Source organism: Mobula hypostoma, chromosome 10, assembly GCF_963921235.1.
Source record: "Mobula hypostoma chromosome 10, sMobHyp1.1, whole genome shotgun sequence".
Lineage (NCBI taxonomy): Eukaryota > Metazoa > Chordata > Chondrichthyes > Myliobatiformes > Myliobatidae > Mobula > Mobula hypostoma.
In genome coordinates this window covers 2,023,774-2,041,293 of record NC_086106.1, presented here as the reverse complement: position 1 = coordinate 2,041,293, position 17,520 = coordinate 2,023,774, and the positions used below count along the sequence as shown (strand labels likewise).

Below are 17,520 nucleotides of genomic sequence, written 5' to 3'. Positions count from 1 at the left end.
TACAGTATTGCTTTGCACTGTTGTAACTATATGTTATAGTTATGTGGTTTTTGTCAGGTTTTCAATTGGTTTGTCTTGTGTTTCTGTGTTATCATTCTGGAGAAACAGTGGATCATTTCTTAATGCATGCATTACTAAATGACAATAAAAGAGGACTGTGTGTCCTCATAATCTAATCTAATAGCATTCAGGACTGAAGTTCACAGTGAGTGGAAAGTGACACATGAAACCAGGCATCACAACAACCCGTTAGTCGCAGGCCACAGCCGGAGTTCAGTTCAGAGATGAGGAAACCTCACAGAGGAGTGAGCTGACTGACCCGTCCCTTAGCTCCGACCCTGACACAACCTTTTCAATCCGGCCCGATCACTGGGTTCTAAAAAATTCCAGATTTATTTAATTATTTGTACTTAAATTTTCCAGCTACCCTGTTGGCATTTGAATTCAGCCTGGTCCAATCCGGTAACTTGCCACCACACTCCCTTACCCATGCGGGAGTGCAGGGATTAAAACAGGCCAGAAATCATTCAACGATACAGAAATATTTCAGATATTTTTGGCAGTGGTAAACCATTGTTGATAAATTGTCTGCCCCACACTGATAACTAAATTTAAATCACTAAAATGAAAATTAGAGTCAAAAAATAAATACTGATCTTAGATATAGAAGGTATCTTATAAAATACTCAAATTGTGTAGAGTTTCAGTGAGGCCTCAGATTTAGCCTTGCTGATTATTTGCAGGGCAGACATTAGGGAACAGATGGGCCATATGGCCTGTTTGCCCAATTTAATTTCCAAGTGTTAGATAAGAGAAGATTGGATAGCTACATGGATGGGAGGGGTATAGAGAGCTATGGTCCCCATGCAGGTCCAAGTGAGTAGGCAGCTTAAATGGTTCAGCAGGGACTAGATGGGCTGAAGGGCCTGTTTCTCTGCTGTGCTTTTCTACGACTCTATAATAGTCACCTGGGCTAGGGCATTGTGAGTGAATGAGCCAAATGCTGCCCCTCCCCTGGGCTGGAGACGGCTCGACCCAGACTCACACTCCCCTTCAGGGCTGGACTGTCAGAAGATGGTTCACCTTGTTATGTGGTGACCATCTATTCAGTCTAAACCACTTTGCTTCCAGTGGAAGACATACCTGGGCTGAAGATGAAGGACATCTCAGTAAATTGAGAAATCGGAGTAGCTGGAATCCGCAGCAACAAAAATATCTGCTAGAGTAACTCAGCAGGCCAAGCAGCATCAGTGGGCGGGGTGGGGGTGGGGGTAATGGTCTGTCAATATTTCATCCTGAGGGCTTCACATTTCATCTGGGATAGTCCACGACAGTTTTTGGCTGTATGAAGCTGATAATTCATTGGTGCTGTGTTTGCTTTTTTTCAGATTATGAGGACACATAGTCCTCTTTTATTGTCATTTAGTAATGCATGCATTAAGAAATGATACAATATTCCTCCGGTGTGATATCACAGAAACACAGGACAGACCAAGACTGAAAAACTGACAAAAACCGCATAATTATAACATATAGTTACAACAGTGCAAAACAATACCGTAACTTGATGAAGAACAGGCCATGGGCACGGTAAAAAAAAGTTCAAAGTCTCTCGAAAGTCCCACATCTCATGCAGACGGGAGAAGGAAGAAAACTCTCCCTGCCATACCCAACCACAGTCCGACTCTGAGTCATCCAAAAACTTTGAGCCTCCGACCAGCCCTCCGACACGGAGCACCGAGCACCACCTCTGCCGAGCGCTTCGACCCCAGCCTCGGCCACCAACAGTAGGCGAAGCCGAAGATCTGAAGATCTGGGGCCTTCCCTCCGGAGATTCTCGATCGCACAATAGAACCGGGCATTTCAGGAGTTTCTCCAGATGTTCCTCCATGCTTCTCATGGCTGTCTCCATCAAATCAGAATTGTGCACAGTACCTTATTTAACAAATACGATATAATTTCACCGGAGAGACTGCGCGCGCTGCGTCGCGCCACCATCTTCTCCTCCTGCCAATTAATACTGATGAGACCTGAAGCCAGGAGATAGGACAAAACCAAAACTCAAAATATTTCTTTATTCAGTAAAAACACGCAACCAAAACTCAATGGATCTGGTGTTGAGAAGGTGAACAGTTTTAAGTTCCTCGGCATAAACAAAACCAAGTACCTCACTTGGTCTGTACACACCAGCTGAGTGGTGTGAAAAGCACAATAGCGCCTCTTTCACCTCAGACGGTTGAAGAAGTTCGACATGAGTCCCCAAGTCCTAAGAACTTTCTACGTGGGCACAATTGAGAGCGTCCTGACCGGCTGCATCACTGCCTGGTATGGGAACTGTACCTCACCCAATCGCAGGACTCTGCAGAGAGTGGTGCGGACAGCCCAGCACATCTGTACTTGTGAACTTCCCACTATTCAGGACATTTACAAAGACAGGTGTGTAAAAAGGGCCCGAAGGATCATTGGGGACCTGAGTCACCCCAACCACAAACTGTTCCAGCTCCTACCATCCGGGAAACGGTACCACAGCATTAAAGCCAGGACCAACAGACTCCGGGACAGCTTCTTCCACCAGGCCATCACACTGATTAATTCACACTGATACAATTGTATTTCTATGTTATATTGACTATCCTGTTGTACATACTATTTATTATAAATTACTATAAATTGCACATTTAGATGGAGATGTAGCGTAAAGATTTTTACTCCTCACAGATACGAAGGATGTAAGAAATGAAGTCAATTCGATTCAATACATCCGACAGCATGACTACTTAAATGGTTTACCCAAGGGGCCTTCAGGGCGTTGATTAGAGGAATGTCCATTTAGTAAAAGTCAGCTTGGGATTGGTTGTCAGCTGACCAATAGTCATGTGGGGGGGCATTAGTTTGCTTGTCAGTCAAAAGCCTCTTCTACCACGCCAGTCATCGATTGGCTGTTCGAAGGATGCCGCAGCTCTTTACCGCCATTCCCTCTGTGTCACAACACCGGTGTGCGGTCTCGGGCACCTCTCCTTTGTCTTCGGGCACTCGTCTGCACACTGAGGTTGCACCCGGAACCATTGGGAACGTATGCTGCAGATGTAGCAGGCCCCACGTGCGTACTTTGCTAAGTGTCTGTTTGTTGAATCTTTGGCTTGTAGCTGTGTAACTTGGGGGGACTTAGATGTTTGGTGAAATGTTTTACTATTTGTAAATAAATGATTAACACACTTATTCATAATCAATGTCTTCTGTCTCACTTGCCAAACCCGTGAACTTATTTCCTCGTAAGGCCAATAGGCATTGGTCGTTTCGGAACAATTGGGACAGAACACCCCCCACAGCTAAGTAGCTTTAGCCATACATACAAACTGCTGGAGGCACTCAACAAACCCAGCAGCATCTATGGAGAAACAGTCGATGTTTCGGGCCGAGACCCTACATCAGGACTCCTGATACGTGGCTCTGGATCGACCAGCATCTGTCGAATCTTCTGGTGTTTATAAGTAGCTGAATAGTGGGCCCAAGAACAATTTGCATTTGGGGTGGCACGGTTAGCGTAACACGATTACAGCGCGAGCTGCCAGATCAGTGTTCAATTCCCGTCACTGTCTGTGAGGAGTCTGTACGTTTTCCCCGTGACCACATGGACTTCCTCCAGGAGCCTCCGGTTTCCCCCCAGTTCCCAAAGATGAATGGTTAGGGTGCTGAGTTTCGGGCATGTTACGTTGGTGCTGGAAGCGTGACGACATTTGTGGGACGCCCCCTGCACAATGCTCAGATTGTGTCGGTTGTTGGTACAAAATGTCTCATTTCACTGTGAGTTTCGGTGAAGGTGCGACAAATAAAGCTAATCGTTGTATGAAAAAATATGAAGTGTTGGTGTTGTGATGTGTTTGTTTAGGGATACAGAGCATTAACAGGCTCTTCCAGTTCAACAACCCCGCGCCACCCAATTACACCCATGTGACCAATGAATCTACTTCTCATCGGACTTTGGACTGTGGGAGGAAACCAGAGCACCTGGAGGAAACCCTGGCATTCCACGGGGAGAACACACAAGCTCGTTATAGACAGTGGTAGGAATCGAACCCGGTTACTGTCACTGCAATAGCATTAACCACTGCGTGACCGTGCCATCACACACCCGTGAGGTGCTCAGACTGCAGATTTACCCCCTCCCTAAAACTTGGCTCCCCAGCTTGTGAGCTGGGTCGTCTCTTTTCCTCCAAAGTCCTACCCCTACAGCCACTCCCAGCCCAGCTTACTCAGAAGAAATTCAATAGATTGGACCTTGGAACCTAGTTCTCTATATTATTTATTTATATATAACTTGCACAATTTGTCCTCCACTGCACATTGCTTGTCTGTCAGTCTTTGTTATTTATAGTTTTTCACATAATCTATTGTATCTCTTGATTTCCCATTAATAACTGCAGGAAAGATAACCTCAGGGTTGAACATTGATAATAAATTTACTTGGAGCTTTGAACATTGTTTGCCACTGCAGTGACTGGTTTAACCACTAGAGGAGCTCCTGTGCTCCCTCCACCCTACACCCAAGATGTTGCAGGAGGGTCTGACGGCTTTGCGTTATTTAATAAAAAGATTTATGATCACGTTCCTATCTTCAATGCGCAACCTTTGTGCTCCACACAAGATAGATGTAGATAGCTTTGGCCGCGGAGGACAGAGTCCATTGTTACAACAAGAAGAACTGAACTCTGGTGGGAGGTGAGGATCCTGGCACCGGATGCATGAACTGCAAGGCAAGTCCAGAGGAAGGGTCTCGACTCGTTATTCCTCTCCGTAGATGCTGCCTGACCTGCTGAGTTCCTCTAACATTTCGTGTGCACGTTCCAACAATACTTTTATGGGTTATATCCTGCCAATTAATGTAGAAGATTAATCAGGATCAGAATCCTGTTTATTAACATTGAAATTTGTTGTTTTGTGGCAATATACAAAATACAGTATAAATTACAATAATAATTATTGTGGGCACATGGCCAAGTGGTTAAGGCATTGGACTAGCGACCTGAAGGTCGTGAGTTCTAGCCCCAGCCGAGGCAACGTGTTGTGTCCTTGAGCAAGGCACTTAATCACACATTGCTCTGCGATGACACTGGTGCCAAGTTGTGTGGGTCCTAATACCCTTCCCTTGGACAACATTGGTGTCGTGGAGAGGGGAGACTTGCAGCATGGGCAACTGCTGGTCTTCCATACAACCTTGCCCAGGCCTGTGCCCTGGAGAGTGAAGACTTTCCAGGGGCAGATCCATGGTCTCGCAAGACTAATGGTTGCCTTTATTATTTTATTATGTAAACATGAGAAGATCTGCAGATAGAAATCCAGAGGAACACAGACAAAATGCTGGAGGAACTCAGCAGGTCAGGCAGCATCTATGGAAATGAATAAACAATTGACATCTTGAGCCGAGACCTTTCCTCAGTATTGGAAAGGAAGCTGGAAGATGCCAAAATAAAAAGAAAAGCAGGGGAAGAGGGGAAGGGAAGGAGGGTAGTACAGTATAATTAAGTAAATAGTTCACAAAGAGAGCAAAAATAGTGAGGTAGTGTTCATGAGCTCTTTGTCAGTTCAGAAATCAGTTGCCGAGGGGAAGAAGCCATTCCTGAAATGGGATTGTGTCCCTTCAGGCTCCTGTACCTTCTCCCTGATGGTAGCAATGACAAAAGGGCACGTCTTGGGTGATGGGGGTCTGTGACAATGGAGGTCACCTTTTGAAGATGTCCTGGATGCTGGGGTGTCCCGTGCTCACGATGGAGCTGGCTGAGTTCACGAACTTCTGCAGTTTTTCCGATCCTGCACAGTGGCCCCTCCACCCCAGATGCTGATGACTGGTGAAAGAAGGCTTAAAGATTGTATTTCTTTGTGCCACCTTTCACAGATCTCTTGCTCTGGACGATGCCAGGGTCCCTCTGACACAGCTCTGAGTTGATGGTACCACAGGGTGCGAGAAAAAGCAATGCTGGGGGACCTCCTTCCCCATGGAGAGGGAGGGATGCCAAGTTACACGGCGCCAAACCAAGACATGAACTATATTCCAGACTAGAAACTCGACCTGAGACTCTAGGGGGCGATGTTGGGGGAGTGCTACACTGGCAGAATTATCAACGGTTCAGGCATTAAATCAGAATGATATCTACTTGTGTTAGACCAATAATAAAGATTCCGCCAGCATTTTGTGTGTATTGCTTCGATTTCCAGCATCTGCAGGTTTTCTCTTGTTTGTGATAAAGATTCCAAATCCCTATTTGTAATAGATTAAGGATCTTTCTGTGCCCTGAGCCACGTTTCAAGTCCAAACACTAGTTGACCACTGCGCTCTGTGACACCTTTGAGCGTGAACCAACCCCCATGGCCGAGGACGCAGCAAAGGTCTGCACTTGGGAGAAGTGAGTAGAGGGTCCGGTGCTTTGCGGATTCCTGCCGGCCGTGATAAGGCGCCACACAAATGCACATCCTGGTTGTTTCTGCTTTCCAGCCGGTCCGACTTCCAGCGCATCGGAGCGCTCGCGGTAAATCCTCTGGGAGAGCGAATCATCAACGCCTTCTTTCCTGATGGGTGAGTGGCTGAGGCTGGGGCTTGTGGAGAAGGGGGATATCGTTCCTACTCTGGTTGAGGGGGGGTGAAGAGAAGGTGAGCAGATGGGTGAAGGATCTGGGAAGTTACTCTAAAGCTTCATAAAACACTGAACTCATCCCAGTAGCGCGGTGTGGCCGACCCCTGGCATCACATATCCGAGAGCACAGGAGGGCTTACTAACACACCCAACCACATTTTCAACCTAGTCTGATATCACAGACCGCAGAGGTCCCAGTTCAGATCCCTGTGGAACAGCACTACTCAGAGAGCTCCAGTCAGAACAGCACCAGGGACCTCTATCTGCTGTCTTGTATGGACAAGCCGATTAGACCAGAAGAGCATGAGATACGGGAGCAGAATTAGGCCATTTGACCCACTGAGTCTGCTCCACCATTTCATCGTGGCTGATCCATTATCCCTCTCAGCCCCAATCTCCTGCCTTCTCCCTGTATCCCTTCATGCCCTGACTGTTCAAGAATCTATCAACTTCTGCCCTAAATATATACAAAGACTTGGCCTCCACAGCTGCCTGTGGCAATGAATTCCACAGATTCACCTCCCTCTGGCTAAAGAAATTCCTCCTCGGCTCTGTTCTAAAAAAAAGGGGCCCCCTATTCTGAGTCTGTGTCCTCTGGTCTTAGACTCTCCCACCATAGGAAACATCCCCTCCACATCCACTCAATCAAGGTCTTTCGCCGTTCAATAGATTTCTTTGAGGTCACCCCTTGTTCTTCTGAATTCCAATTCGAAATCACTGTGGATTTTAACCACCCCAGTGTGGGAAAAAGTGCTGCTTAATATTACAAGTGAGTAAGTCTAGGATCAGAGGACACAGACTGAGAATAGAGGGGCATCCTTTTAAACTGAGATGAGGAGGAATTTCTTTAGCCAGAGCGTGCTGAATCTGCGGAATTCTTTGCCACAGGCAACTGTTGAGGCCAGTTCTTTGGGTATATTTAAAGCAGAGGTTGATAGATTCTTGATTAGTCAGGATGTGAAGGTTGCAAGGAGGAGGCAGGAGATTGGGATTGAGAGGGAAATGATGAAATGGCAGAGCAGATTTGATGGGCTGAATGGCTTAATTCTGTTCCTATATCTGATTGTGTTATAGCCTAATATCTACTCCATCTGTGCCTCTCTAAAGAAATTTGGCACGATTGTCAACTCTTACCAATTTTTCTCCACATTGAAAGCATTCTATTTGATGAAGAACAGCTTATCATGACAAATCCTTTGTTTGTGACCCTTAAGGAATTTGTGGACACAGCTCAGCACATCACAGGATCCAGCCTCCCCTCCATGGACTCTGCCTACACTTCTCACTGCCTCAGTACAGCAGCCTGAATAACCAAAGACCCCACCCTCCCCAGACATTCTGCCTTCTCCCCTCTCCCACTGGGCAGAAGACACAAAAGCCTGAAAGCACGTCCCAAATCAGAATCAGGTTTAATATCACTGGTATGTGTGTTGAAGTGTGTTGCTTTGCTACAGCAGTACATTGCAATACATAATTAAAAATGATAAATGACAATAAGAAATACATATATGAAAAAAAATAGTACAAAAAAATGGTCAGCTAGTGTAGGTGGGTACCACCAGATTCAACCTCACTGATACCAGACTCCTGTATGATAAGATAGTCTCTTGGCTATCTACCTCGTTATGATCTTGTACCTTATTGTTAACGTACACTGCACTTTTTCAGGAGCTGATACACTCTATTCTGCATTCTGTTACTGTTTTACCTTGTTCTACCTCACTGTGTAATGATCTGATCTGTATGAACAGTATGCAAGACAAGCTTTCCACTGTAGTTCTGTACATGTGACAATCATAAACCGATTCTAATGCCCCTCATCCTCCGCTGCTCCAGGGAACACTGTCCCAACCTATCGAATCTCTCCCTGTAACGAAAGCCCTTCGACCCAGGGCAACCTCCTGGTGAATCTCCTCCGCACCCTCTGATTTCTGTCTGCGTTACAGCATCTGTATTTATGCACAATTTATTCCAATTACGTGTGTCAAGCACTAACCTTATTTTATATAATTCTTTACTCTTTATAAGTGTTGAATGTTGTTTTGGTTGCGTGTCCCACTGACTAACACATCACAGCAAATTCCTAATACATGTAAATCTATATGGCGAACAAAATTCAACTGAAGTTCATTGATTCCATTCAGAAATCAATGGAATAATTTTCAAAGAGGGTGACCTGATAGACTTTGGGGCTAAAGCACGTGAATGGGGTCTTGCTTTGTGTGGTTTGGTAATAACTTTTAGAGAGAAGTGCCGTTGCACCATCCCCTCAGCTGCTTTCCCTAACTCACCTTCCTCTATCTTCCCAGTAAGGATACGCTGGACTTCCGTTCATTTGTCTGCATCCTGGCGTGCTTCCGGCCCATCGGAAAGGTCAAGTCATCAGATCCTCAGGCCCCCGAACCAATTAATAGCCGAGACAACAAGCTGCAGTGTGAGTATAGCAAGTAGCACATCTCACCAAACCATCAGGGACAAGCCTGGAACTTCTACTGTGGTGGGACACCAGATTAAGTTCAGAACCTCAGTGGAGAGAACGAGGTTCAACTATCATGGGCTGTTTTTTCACTGTCCTTCCTTCAAACCACAGGACCATAGGAGCAGAATGACGCCACTCGGCCCATCGAGTCTGCTGCACCATTCCATCATGGCTGATTTATTATCTCTCTCAATCCTAATCTCCTGCCTTCTCCCCATAACCTTTGACATCCTGACTAATCAAGAACCTGTCAACCTCCTCTTTAAATATACCCAATAACTTGGCTTCCACTGCAATCAGCAACAATGAATTCCACAGATTTTTTTTTTCTCTGCAGAAGTGGTTTGTTTTTGCCTTCTTCTGGACAGTGTCTTTACCAGACGGGTGACCCCAGCCATTATCGATACTCGTCAGAGATTGCCTAGTGACAGTGGTCACATAACCAGGAGTTGTGATCTGCACCGGCTGCTCGTACGACCGTCCACCACCTGCCCCCATGGCTTCACGTGACCCTGATCAGGGGCTAAGCAGGTGCTACACCTTGTCCAAGGGTGACCTGCAGGCTAGCAGAGGGAAGGAGCACCTTACACCCCCTTTGGTAGAGACATATCTCCACCCCACCACCCAAGACCATAGCTGCTCGAGAGACTTAGTAGATCAAGCAGCAACTGCAGTGGAGAGGGAGGAAGGAATGAGTTGGCAATGTTTCAGGTCAAAACACGACATCGGAACAGAGAGTGGAATGAATAGTGTCGGAGAAAGGGGCATTGGTGAGGCAGGGGGGAGGTGCTATTGGTGGACTGCGGGAGGGTTATCGAAGGATGATCCAGGTAAGGAAGGGAAAGAGGTGCAGCGGTTTAAATCAAAGGTTTAGTGGCGCACAGCCGAGATGATTGACGGCTTTTCTCTTTCGTATTTCAGTTGCCTTTGAGCTGTATGACCAGGACAAGGATGGGAAAATCTCGAGAGACGAACTCTACCAGGTAAACTAGGTACTAGGTACTAGGTACAGAGGAGATGTCAGGGGTAAGTTTGTTACGCAGGGAGTGGTGAGTGTGTGGATGGGCTGACGACGATGGTGGTGGAGGCAGATATGATAGGGTCTTTGAAGAGACTCCTGGATGGCTACATGGAGCTCAGAAATATAGAGGGCTATGGGTAAAGCCTAGGTAGTAAGGTAAGGAAGGTAGGGACATGTTCGGCACAGCTTTGTGGGCCAGAGGGCCTGTACTGCAGACATCCCACCTCTCCTGGAAGATCCGGGAGTCTCCCGCATATTAATAGTGGCTCCCTGATGCCCGCAAATTATATACAATATCACGGAAATCAATTTTTTTGAGAGTGAACGAGCGAGAGCAAGCAAGCGAGACCACGAGAGAGAGAGAGCGAGAGCACGCCATGGCAGAGTGTTCCAGAAAAAAAAGAAAATATAAAACGTACGTCACCCCAGACTACACTAAAGTGTACCCCTGCCTAATAGGGGTCAAAAATAATGGCAGTGTTGCTCGCCGCACTGTTTGCAACAGTGACTTTTCTATTGCCCATGGTGGGTTAAGACTGTAAAAGACATGTTGAGGTGAGTTTAACAGGTGTCATTCGATCATCAGCATAGCTAACGTTATTTAAACTAGTCGGCTAGCTGCTAAGGAGCTACTCTATTGCAGACATCCCACCTCTCCCAGAAGTCTCCCGCAAATTGATGGTGCTAGCTCTCTGAAATCAGTTTTTGCAGGGTGGGATGTCTGTGTATTGTACTGTAGATTTTTTTAATGTTTCTATGTTTAAACATGGGATTGAGAAAATGTGACCTCCAACACTACAGAAAACACCCAGAGCATGGTATCTTAACAAAACATGTCTATTCCAACAATGTCTGTAAAGATTTCAGTGTGTGTGGGACAGAAAGAGAGAGAGAGAAAGAGATTGTCGTTGGTCATGTTGCTCTGTTGACATTGTGAACATGCGACTTTGGCAGTGGAATGTGTGGCAATACTTGCGGGCCGCCCCCAGCACGTCCTGAGGTTGTGTTGGTTGTTAACACACACGACGCATTTCTCTGTATGTTTCGATGTACACCTGATAAATAAAACTGAATCTAAACCAGAATGGGGTTCCTGGGCCAAGATGAAAACCAAGTGTCTGTCCTTCCCCCTCAGGTGCTGTTCATGATGATGGAGGCAGAGGTCACGGAGGACCAACTGGACAGTATCATTGACCGCACCATCCAGGAGGCTGATCTAGACGGTGACGGTGCCATCTCTTTCGAGGAGTTCAGGAAGGTACGCCCACCCTCACTACTCTCTCTCGGTCTCAGTGTGAGGTCAGGCCCACAGTCGGGATCTGGGTGGGTCTTTCCATCGGCACGGCGTGGGTGGGAGGGAGGAGCTCTACCTGCAGGTGTCAGTGGCGACTGAGGTGAGAGATGGTTCGAATCCATCTGCTAATCATGTTCCAGCAAATCCCACTGGATTCGGACTTCCCTATGACACCCTTCCACCCTTCTGGCAGTTCCACTAGTCTGCAGGAGCTCAGTGCGCGGCCTGGAAGAGAGATCACTATAGTGATGAAGAAAAATGGCTCACGTTGGGCCCCGGTAACCAACAGGACTCAATAGATTTGAACTGGCTAAGGCCAGGCTGCATTTGGATTGGCCGAAGTTGGGCTGGTTCAGGATTGGCATCAGCAAAGCCTGGTGTGTCAGGATTGGCTAGGTCTGGGCCAGGCTGGTTCAGGATTCGCCAAGGCTGAGCATGTCCAGGATAGGCCAAGGCCAGGCCAGGTGAGGTTCGGGATTGGCTGGACCTGGGTCGGGAGGGAGCTGGGTTCTAAAGATGAAGTTTTTTAAAGATTAGATTTGTCGCCTGTACATCAAAACATACAGTGAAATATGTTGTTCGCATTAATAACCAACACAGTTCGAGGATGTGCTGGGGAGAACCCACAAGTGTCACCATTCTCTGGTGCCAAATAGTGTGGCCACAGCTTACTGACCCTAATCTATACGTCTTTGAAGCGTGAGAGGAAACCCACGTAGTCACTGGGAGAAGGTATAAACTCCTGGCAGAAAACAGCACACATTCAGCTCTGATCTCCGGCACAGTAAAGTGTAACATGAATCACCACATACTCTACTGTGCCGTTCCTAACTTTACCCCTGAGCAGATCTCCTCCACCCTGAGCCAGTGGTTTGCCATTGCCATCTTCTGGACAGTGTCTTTACAAGACGGGTGACCCCAGCCATTATCAATGCTCTTCAGAGATTGTCTGCCTGGTGTCAGTGGTCACATAACCATAAAAACATAGAAAATAGGTGCAGGAGTAGGCCATTCAGCCCATCGAGCCTGCACTGCCATTCAGTATGATCATGGCTGATCATCCAACTCAGAACCTGTACCAGCCTTCCCTCCATACCCCCTGATCCCTTTAGCCACAAGGGCCATATCTAACTCCCTTTTAAATATAGCCAATGAACTGGCCTCTACTGTTCCCTGTGGCAGAGAATTCCACAGATTCATCACTCTCTGTGTGAAGAAGTTTTTCCTAATCTCGGTCCTAAAAGGCTTCCCCTTTATCCTCAAACTGTGACCCCTCGTTCTGGACTTCCCCAACATCGGGAACAATCTTCCTGCATCTAGCCTGTCCAATCCCTTTAGGATTTTATACGTTTCAATCAGATCCCCCCTCAATCTTCTAAATTCCAACGAGTATAAGCCTAGTTCATCCAGTCTTTCATCATATGAAAGTCCTGCCATCCCAGGAATCAATCTGGTGAACCTTCTTTGTACTCCCTCTATGGCAAGAATGTCTTTCCTCAGATTAGGGGACCAAAACTGCACACAATACTCCAGGTGTGGTCTCACCAAGGCCTTGTACAACTGCAGTAGTACCTCCCTGCTCCTGTACTCAAATCCTCTCGCTATAAATGCCAGCATACCATTCGTCTTTTTCACCGCCTGCTGTACCTGCATGCCCACTTTCAATGACTGGTGTATAATGACACCCAGGTCTCGTTGCACCTCCCCTTTTCCAAATGGGCCAGCATTCAGATAATAATCTGTTTTCCTGTTTTTGCCACCAAAGTGGATAACTTCACATTTATCCACATTAAATTGCATCTGCCATGAATTTGCCCACTCACCTAACCTATCCAAGTCACCCTGCATCCTCTTAACATTCTCCTCAGAGCTAACACTGCCGCCCAGCTTCATGTCATCCGCAAACTTGGAGATGCTGCATTTATTTCCCTCATTCAAGTCATTAATATATATTGTAAACAACTGGGGTCCCAGCACTGAGCCTTGCGGTACCCCACTAGTCACTGCCTGCCATTCTGAAAAGGTCCCGTTTATTCCCACTCTTTGCTTCCTGTCTGCTAACCAATTCTCCATCCACATCAATAACTTACCCCCAATACTGTGTGCTTTAAGTTTGCACACTAATCTCCTGTGTGGGACCTTGTCAAAAAGCCTTTTGAAAATCCAAATATACCACATCCCCACTGGTTCTCCCCTATCCACTCTACTAGTTACATCCTCAAAAAATTCTATGAGATTCGTCAGACATGATTTTCCTTTCACAAATCCATGCTGACTTTGTCCGATGATTTCACCGCTTTCCAAATGTGCTGTTATCACATCTTTGATAACTGACTCCAGCAGTTTCCCCACCACCGATGTTAGGCTAACCGGTCTATAATTCCCTGGTTTCTCTCTCCCTCCTTTTTTAAAAAGTGGGGTTACATTAGCCACCCTCCAATCCTCAGGAACTAGTCCAGAATCTAAAGAGTTTTGAAAAATTATCACTAATGCATCCACTATTTCTTGGGCTACTTCCTTAAGCACTCTAGGATGCAGACCATCTGGCCCTGGGGATTTATCTGCCTTCAATCCCTTCAATTTACCTAACACCACTTCCCTACTAACATGTATTTCCCTCAGTTCCTCCATCTCACTGGACCCTCTGTCCCCTACTATTTCCGGAAGATTATTTATGTCCTCCTTAGTGAAAACAGAATCAAAGTAGTTATTCAATTGGTCTGCCATGTCCTTGCTCCCCATAATCAATTCACGTGTTTCTGTCTGCAGGGGACCTACATTTGTCTGAACCAATCTTTTTCTTTTCACATATCTATAAAAGCTTTTACAGTCAGTTTTTATGTTCCCTGCCAGTTTTCTCTCATAATCTTTTTCCCCTTCCTAATTAAGCCCTTTGTCCTCCTCTGCTGAACTCTGAATTTCTCCCAGTCCTCAGGTGAGCCACTTTCTCTGGCTAATTTGTATGCTTCTTCTTTGGAATTGATACTATCCCTAATTTCTCTTGTCAGCCACGGGTGCACTACCTTCCTTGATTTATTCTTTTGCCAAACTGGGATGAACAACCAGGACTTGTGATCTGCACCGGCTGCTCATACGACCATCCACCACCTGCTCCCATGGCTTCATGTGACCCTGATCTGGGGGGGGGGTGGGGGGAAGCACTGGGGTGGGAGGGTGGATTGCCCAGGAGGTGCTACATCTTGCCCAAGGGTGACCTGCAGGCTAGCGGAGGGAAGAAGTGCCTTACACCTCCTTTGGTAGAGTCGTATCTCCACCCGGCCACCCAGGTATACGAGATGAATAAATGAATCTGTTCTGACCTGATCCTGACTTGGTGCTTCATGGTCTGATACATGAACTTCACCGTACTTGTGCAGATGATAATACATTTGGCTTGACTTCAGTTTCGTTCTGAGCAAACGCCATGACGTCTCTCTGTTTCTGCCTCACAGAGCCTTGAGAATGTTAACGTGGAGCACAAGATGAGCATTCGATTCCTTCGGTGAGATCCAGGGGACTGTGACAAGGAACCCCTGGGAGCTCCTCCTATGATCCACCCACTGGGTTTCGAGTCTGGTTACCGGATTGAAAACATAAACTGTCTGTTCTGCGTGTGATAGCCTTCCTCATCAAAATTTATATCTTAAGGCTCGAGCCATTTCTTCCCCTCACCCTCCACCCTTCCTTCCTTTCCAGGATTTCAAAGTTCAAAGTAAATTTATTATCAAAGTACATACATGTTACCATACACAACCCTGAGATTTGTTCTTCTTTTGCCTTTTCCGAATTAGCAGTTTGGATCTTTCTGTAAACTGAGAAGCCTTCTATTCTGATCACTAGCGTGCCGGCAGAAAGCCATGTCTCACTCTGACATAGAATACAACAATCTCTCATATCCCTCTCATACAGCAATCTCACCCTCAGGTCCTCAGTTTCATTCTCCAGCAACTGCACATTTCCTAACAAGATGCTGGGTGAGGGGGCTTCATTCCTCTGCATTTCAGCCTGGCATGAAGTCGTTCGCCACCATTCCCCCCTGCCTGCTTCCAGCCATGGCGATGAACCTGCATCCGCTTAAAGGGTCCATTGATTGTGAAATCCGTAATTAAGTAGATTTAAAAATACATTGCTTAGAGGGAAACTACATGCCACAGATTGAAGTGAGAGTAATTCAAAAGAGGTATATTTAAAAGTATTGTTTGTAGCGTAGTGAACATTGCCATAGTTCACGGGTGCCATCTTGACCTCAGGACCATTCAGGAGCTGGGAAATTTCTGCCCTGGGGTCGAGGAGGCAAACTTTCTGCTCCCTCTGTCCACTGGTGTTTGGGAGTCCCACATTTAACCACATACACTACCAAGGATCTGCTTCTGTGTGTCTACCAAGGACAGAATCTCACTTCAGCAAGGAGGAAGAATCCACTGGTGTTTGAAAACTCATTAAGTTGGGGCGCCACCAGAGGGTGTCAGAAGGGGAGGGTGATCTCCTGTAGGATCCTGCACCTAATGAACCCACCTCCCTACAATGAAGCCAGTGGAGCTGCAGATGGTTAATCAGTGGGTTACTGGCATCTATAATCCAGGGAGGCCATTCAGCCCATTGATTTTATGCCATCCTGACTAGTCCCACCCTGTAGAGTTCTCCTACCTTTTAAGTGCCTGGGTCTCTCCTAATCCCCCAACGTTTGCTGTGCTTTGAAAAGAAAATCCTCTAATTCTCTCCAACAGATCCACCAACGTTGAAATTGTATAAGATGTCAGGGAGGCCTAATTTGGAGTTTTGTGTGCAGTTTTGGTCACCTGTCTACAGGGTATACAAAATGATGAGAGGTATAGATAGGGTAAATGCAAGCAGGCTTTTTCCACTGAGGCTGGCTGAGACCAGAACTAAAAGTCACGGGTTAAGAGTGTGTAACTCCAATACGTAAATCTAATTGCAAGAAAAAGACGGGTGCCCTGGAGAATGAAACAATTTATTTTTTAACTTAAGATGATGTATGATGTGGTGATGTAATGACGAATGCCATTTACGTGCTTTTACATATAACCCGTAATGAACTATTTAAGCAATAAAGATCGCTTAATCAAACAACATATCTGCAATATTACTCCAATATTACCGAAATAATAAGTACTAAGCAGGGTGGAAAGGTGGAATGTTTAAGGGGAACATGAGGGGGAATTTCTTCACTCAGAGGGTGGTGAGAGTGTAGGACAAGCTGCCAGTGCAGATGGTGGATGCAGGGCCGATTTCAATATTTAAGAGAAATTTGGAGAGGTATGTTGATGGGAGGGGGATGAAGGGCTATGGTCTGGGCGCAGGTCGATGGGACTAGGAAGATTAGTGGTTCAGCACAGACTAGATGGGACATGCTGTAGTGATCTTTGACTCTATGTCTCTATGACTTTACATTGTGCTTGAAAATTTAGAATACTGCAGATTCTGAAATTTCAAGATAAACACTCAGCATGTCAGGCAGTATCTGTGGAGAGAGAGAAACAGAGCTAACTGTGGCTGCCAGTTACTTTCACATATTTCACTTGCTTTCTATCTACCTACTTAGCACTCTCTCTCTCTCTCTCTCTCTCTCTCCCTCCCTCCCCCTCTCCCCCTCCCTCCCCCTCGCTTTCTTTTCTCTCTCCCTTGCGCGCACTCTCTCTCTCCGTCTCCCTCTTTCACTCTCTCCTCCTCTCATTCCTTTCCCTTCTCTACTCAGCTTTACCTTTATCTCCCCCTCTCCCGAACCCCAGCAGGCGTCCCAGAGTTGGCTCCAGAATCCCAGCTGCCTGTTCAGTTTCGGAATCAGATTCAGACCACTGCATATGTCGTTCAAAACAAAATGGTGAGGTAGCGATCACGGGTTCAATGTCCATTCAGAAATCTGATAGTGGAGGGGAAGAAGCCATTCCTGAGTGTGTGCCTTCAGACTCCTGTACCTCCTTCCCGACGGTAGCAATGAGAAGAGGGCACGTCCTGGCTGGCGGGTGATGGGAAATGGATGCTTCCTGCCTCTCGACTTTCCCAGTGAATCTCCCCACCAACAAAGTCTCCAGTTGTCAGGATACCCCTGAATTCTCTGCTGCCTTGGAAGCAACTG

General features: G+C 46.5%; 1 protein-coding gene across 2 annotated transcripts in view; it reads left to right on the top strand.

Moving 5' to 3' along the window:
- chp2 (calcineurin-like EF-hand protein 2) overlaps positions 1-16,538 on the top strand; it is a 28,084-nt gene extending 11,546 nt beyond the window's left edge. Inside the window, exons 3-7 of one of the 2 annotated variants that reach the window (XM_063059878.1) lie at positions 6,491-6,571; positions 8,939-9,063; positions 10,030-10,091; positions 11,265-11,387; positions 14,876-16,536. In XM_063059878.1, the coding sequence (XP_062915948.1) occupies positions 6,491-6,571; positions 8,939-9,063; positions 10,030-10,091; positions 11,265-11,387; positions 14,876-14,929 (445 nt within the window). In that variant the 3' untranslated portion in view covers positions 14,930-16,536. Of the gene's footprint in view, positions 1-6,490; positions 6,572-8,938; positions 9,064-10,029; positions 10,092-11,264; positions 11,388-14,875 lie in introns of both variants that reach the window. The other variant, XM_063059879.1, reaches the window with a different exon arrangement.
- Positions 16,539-17,520: the final 982 nt, after the last annotated feature.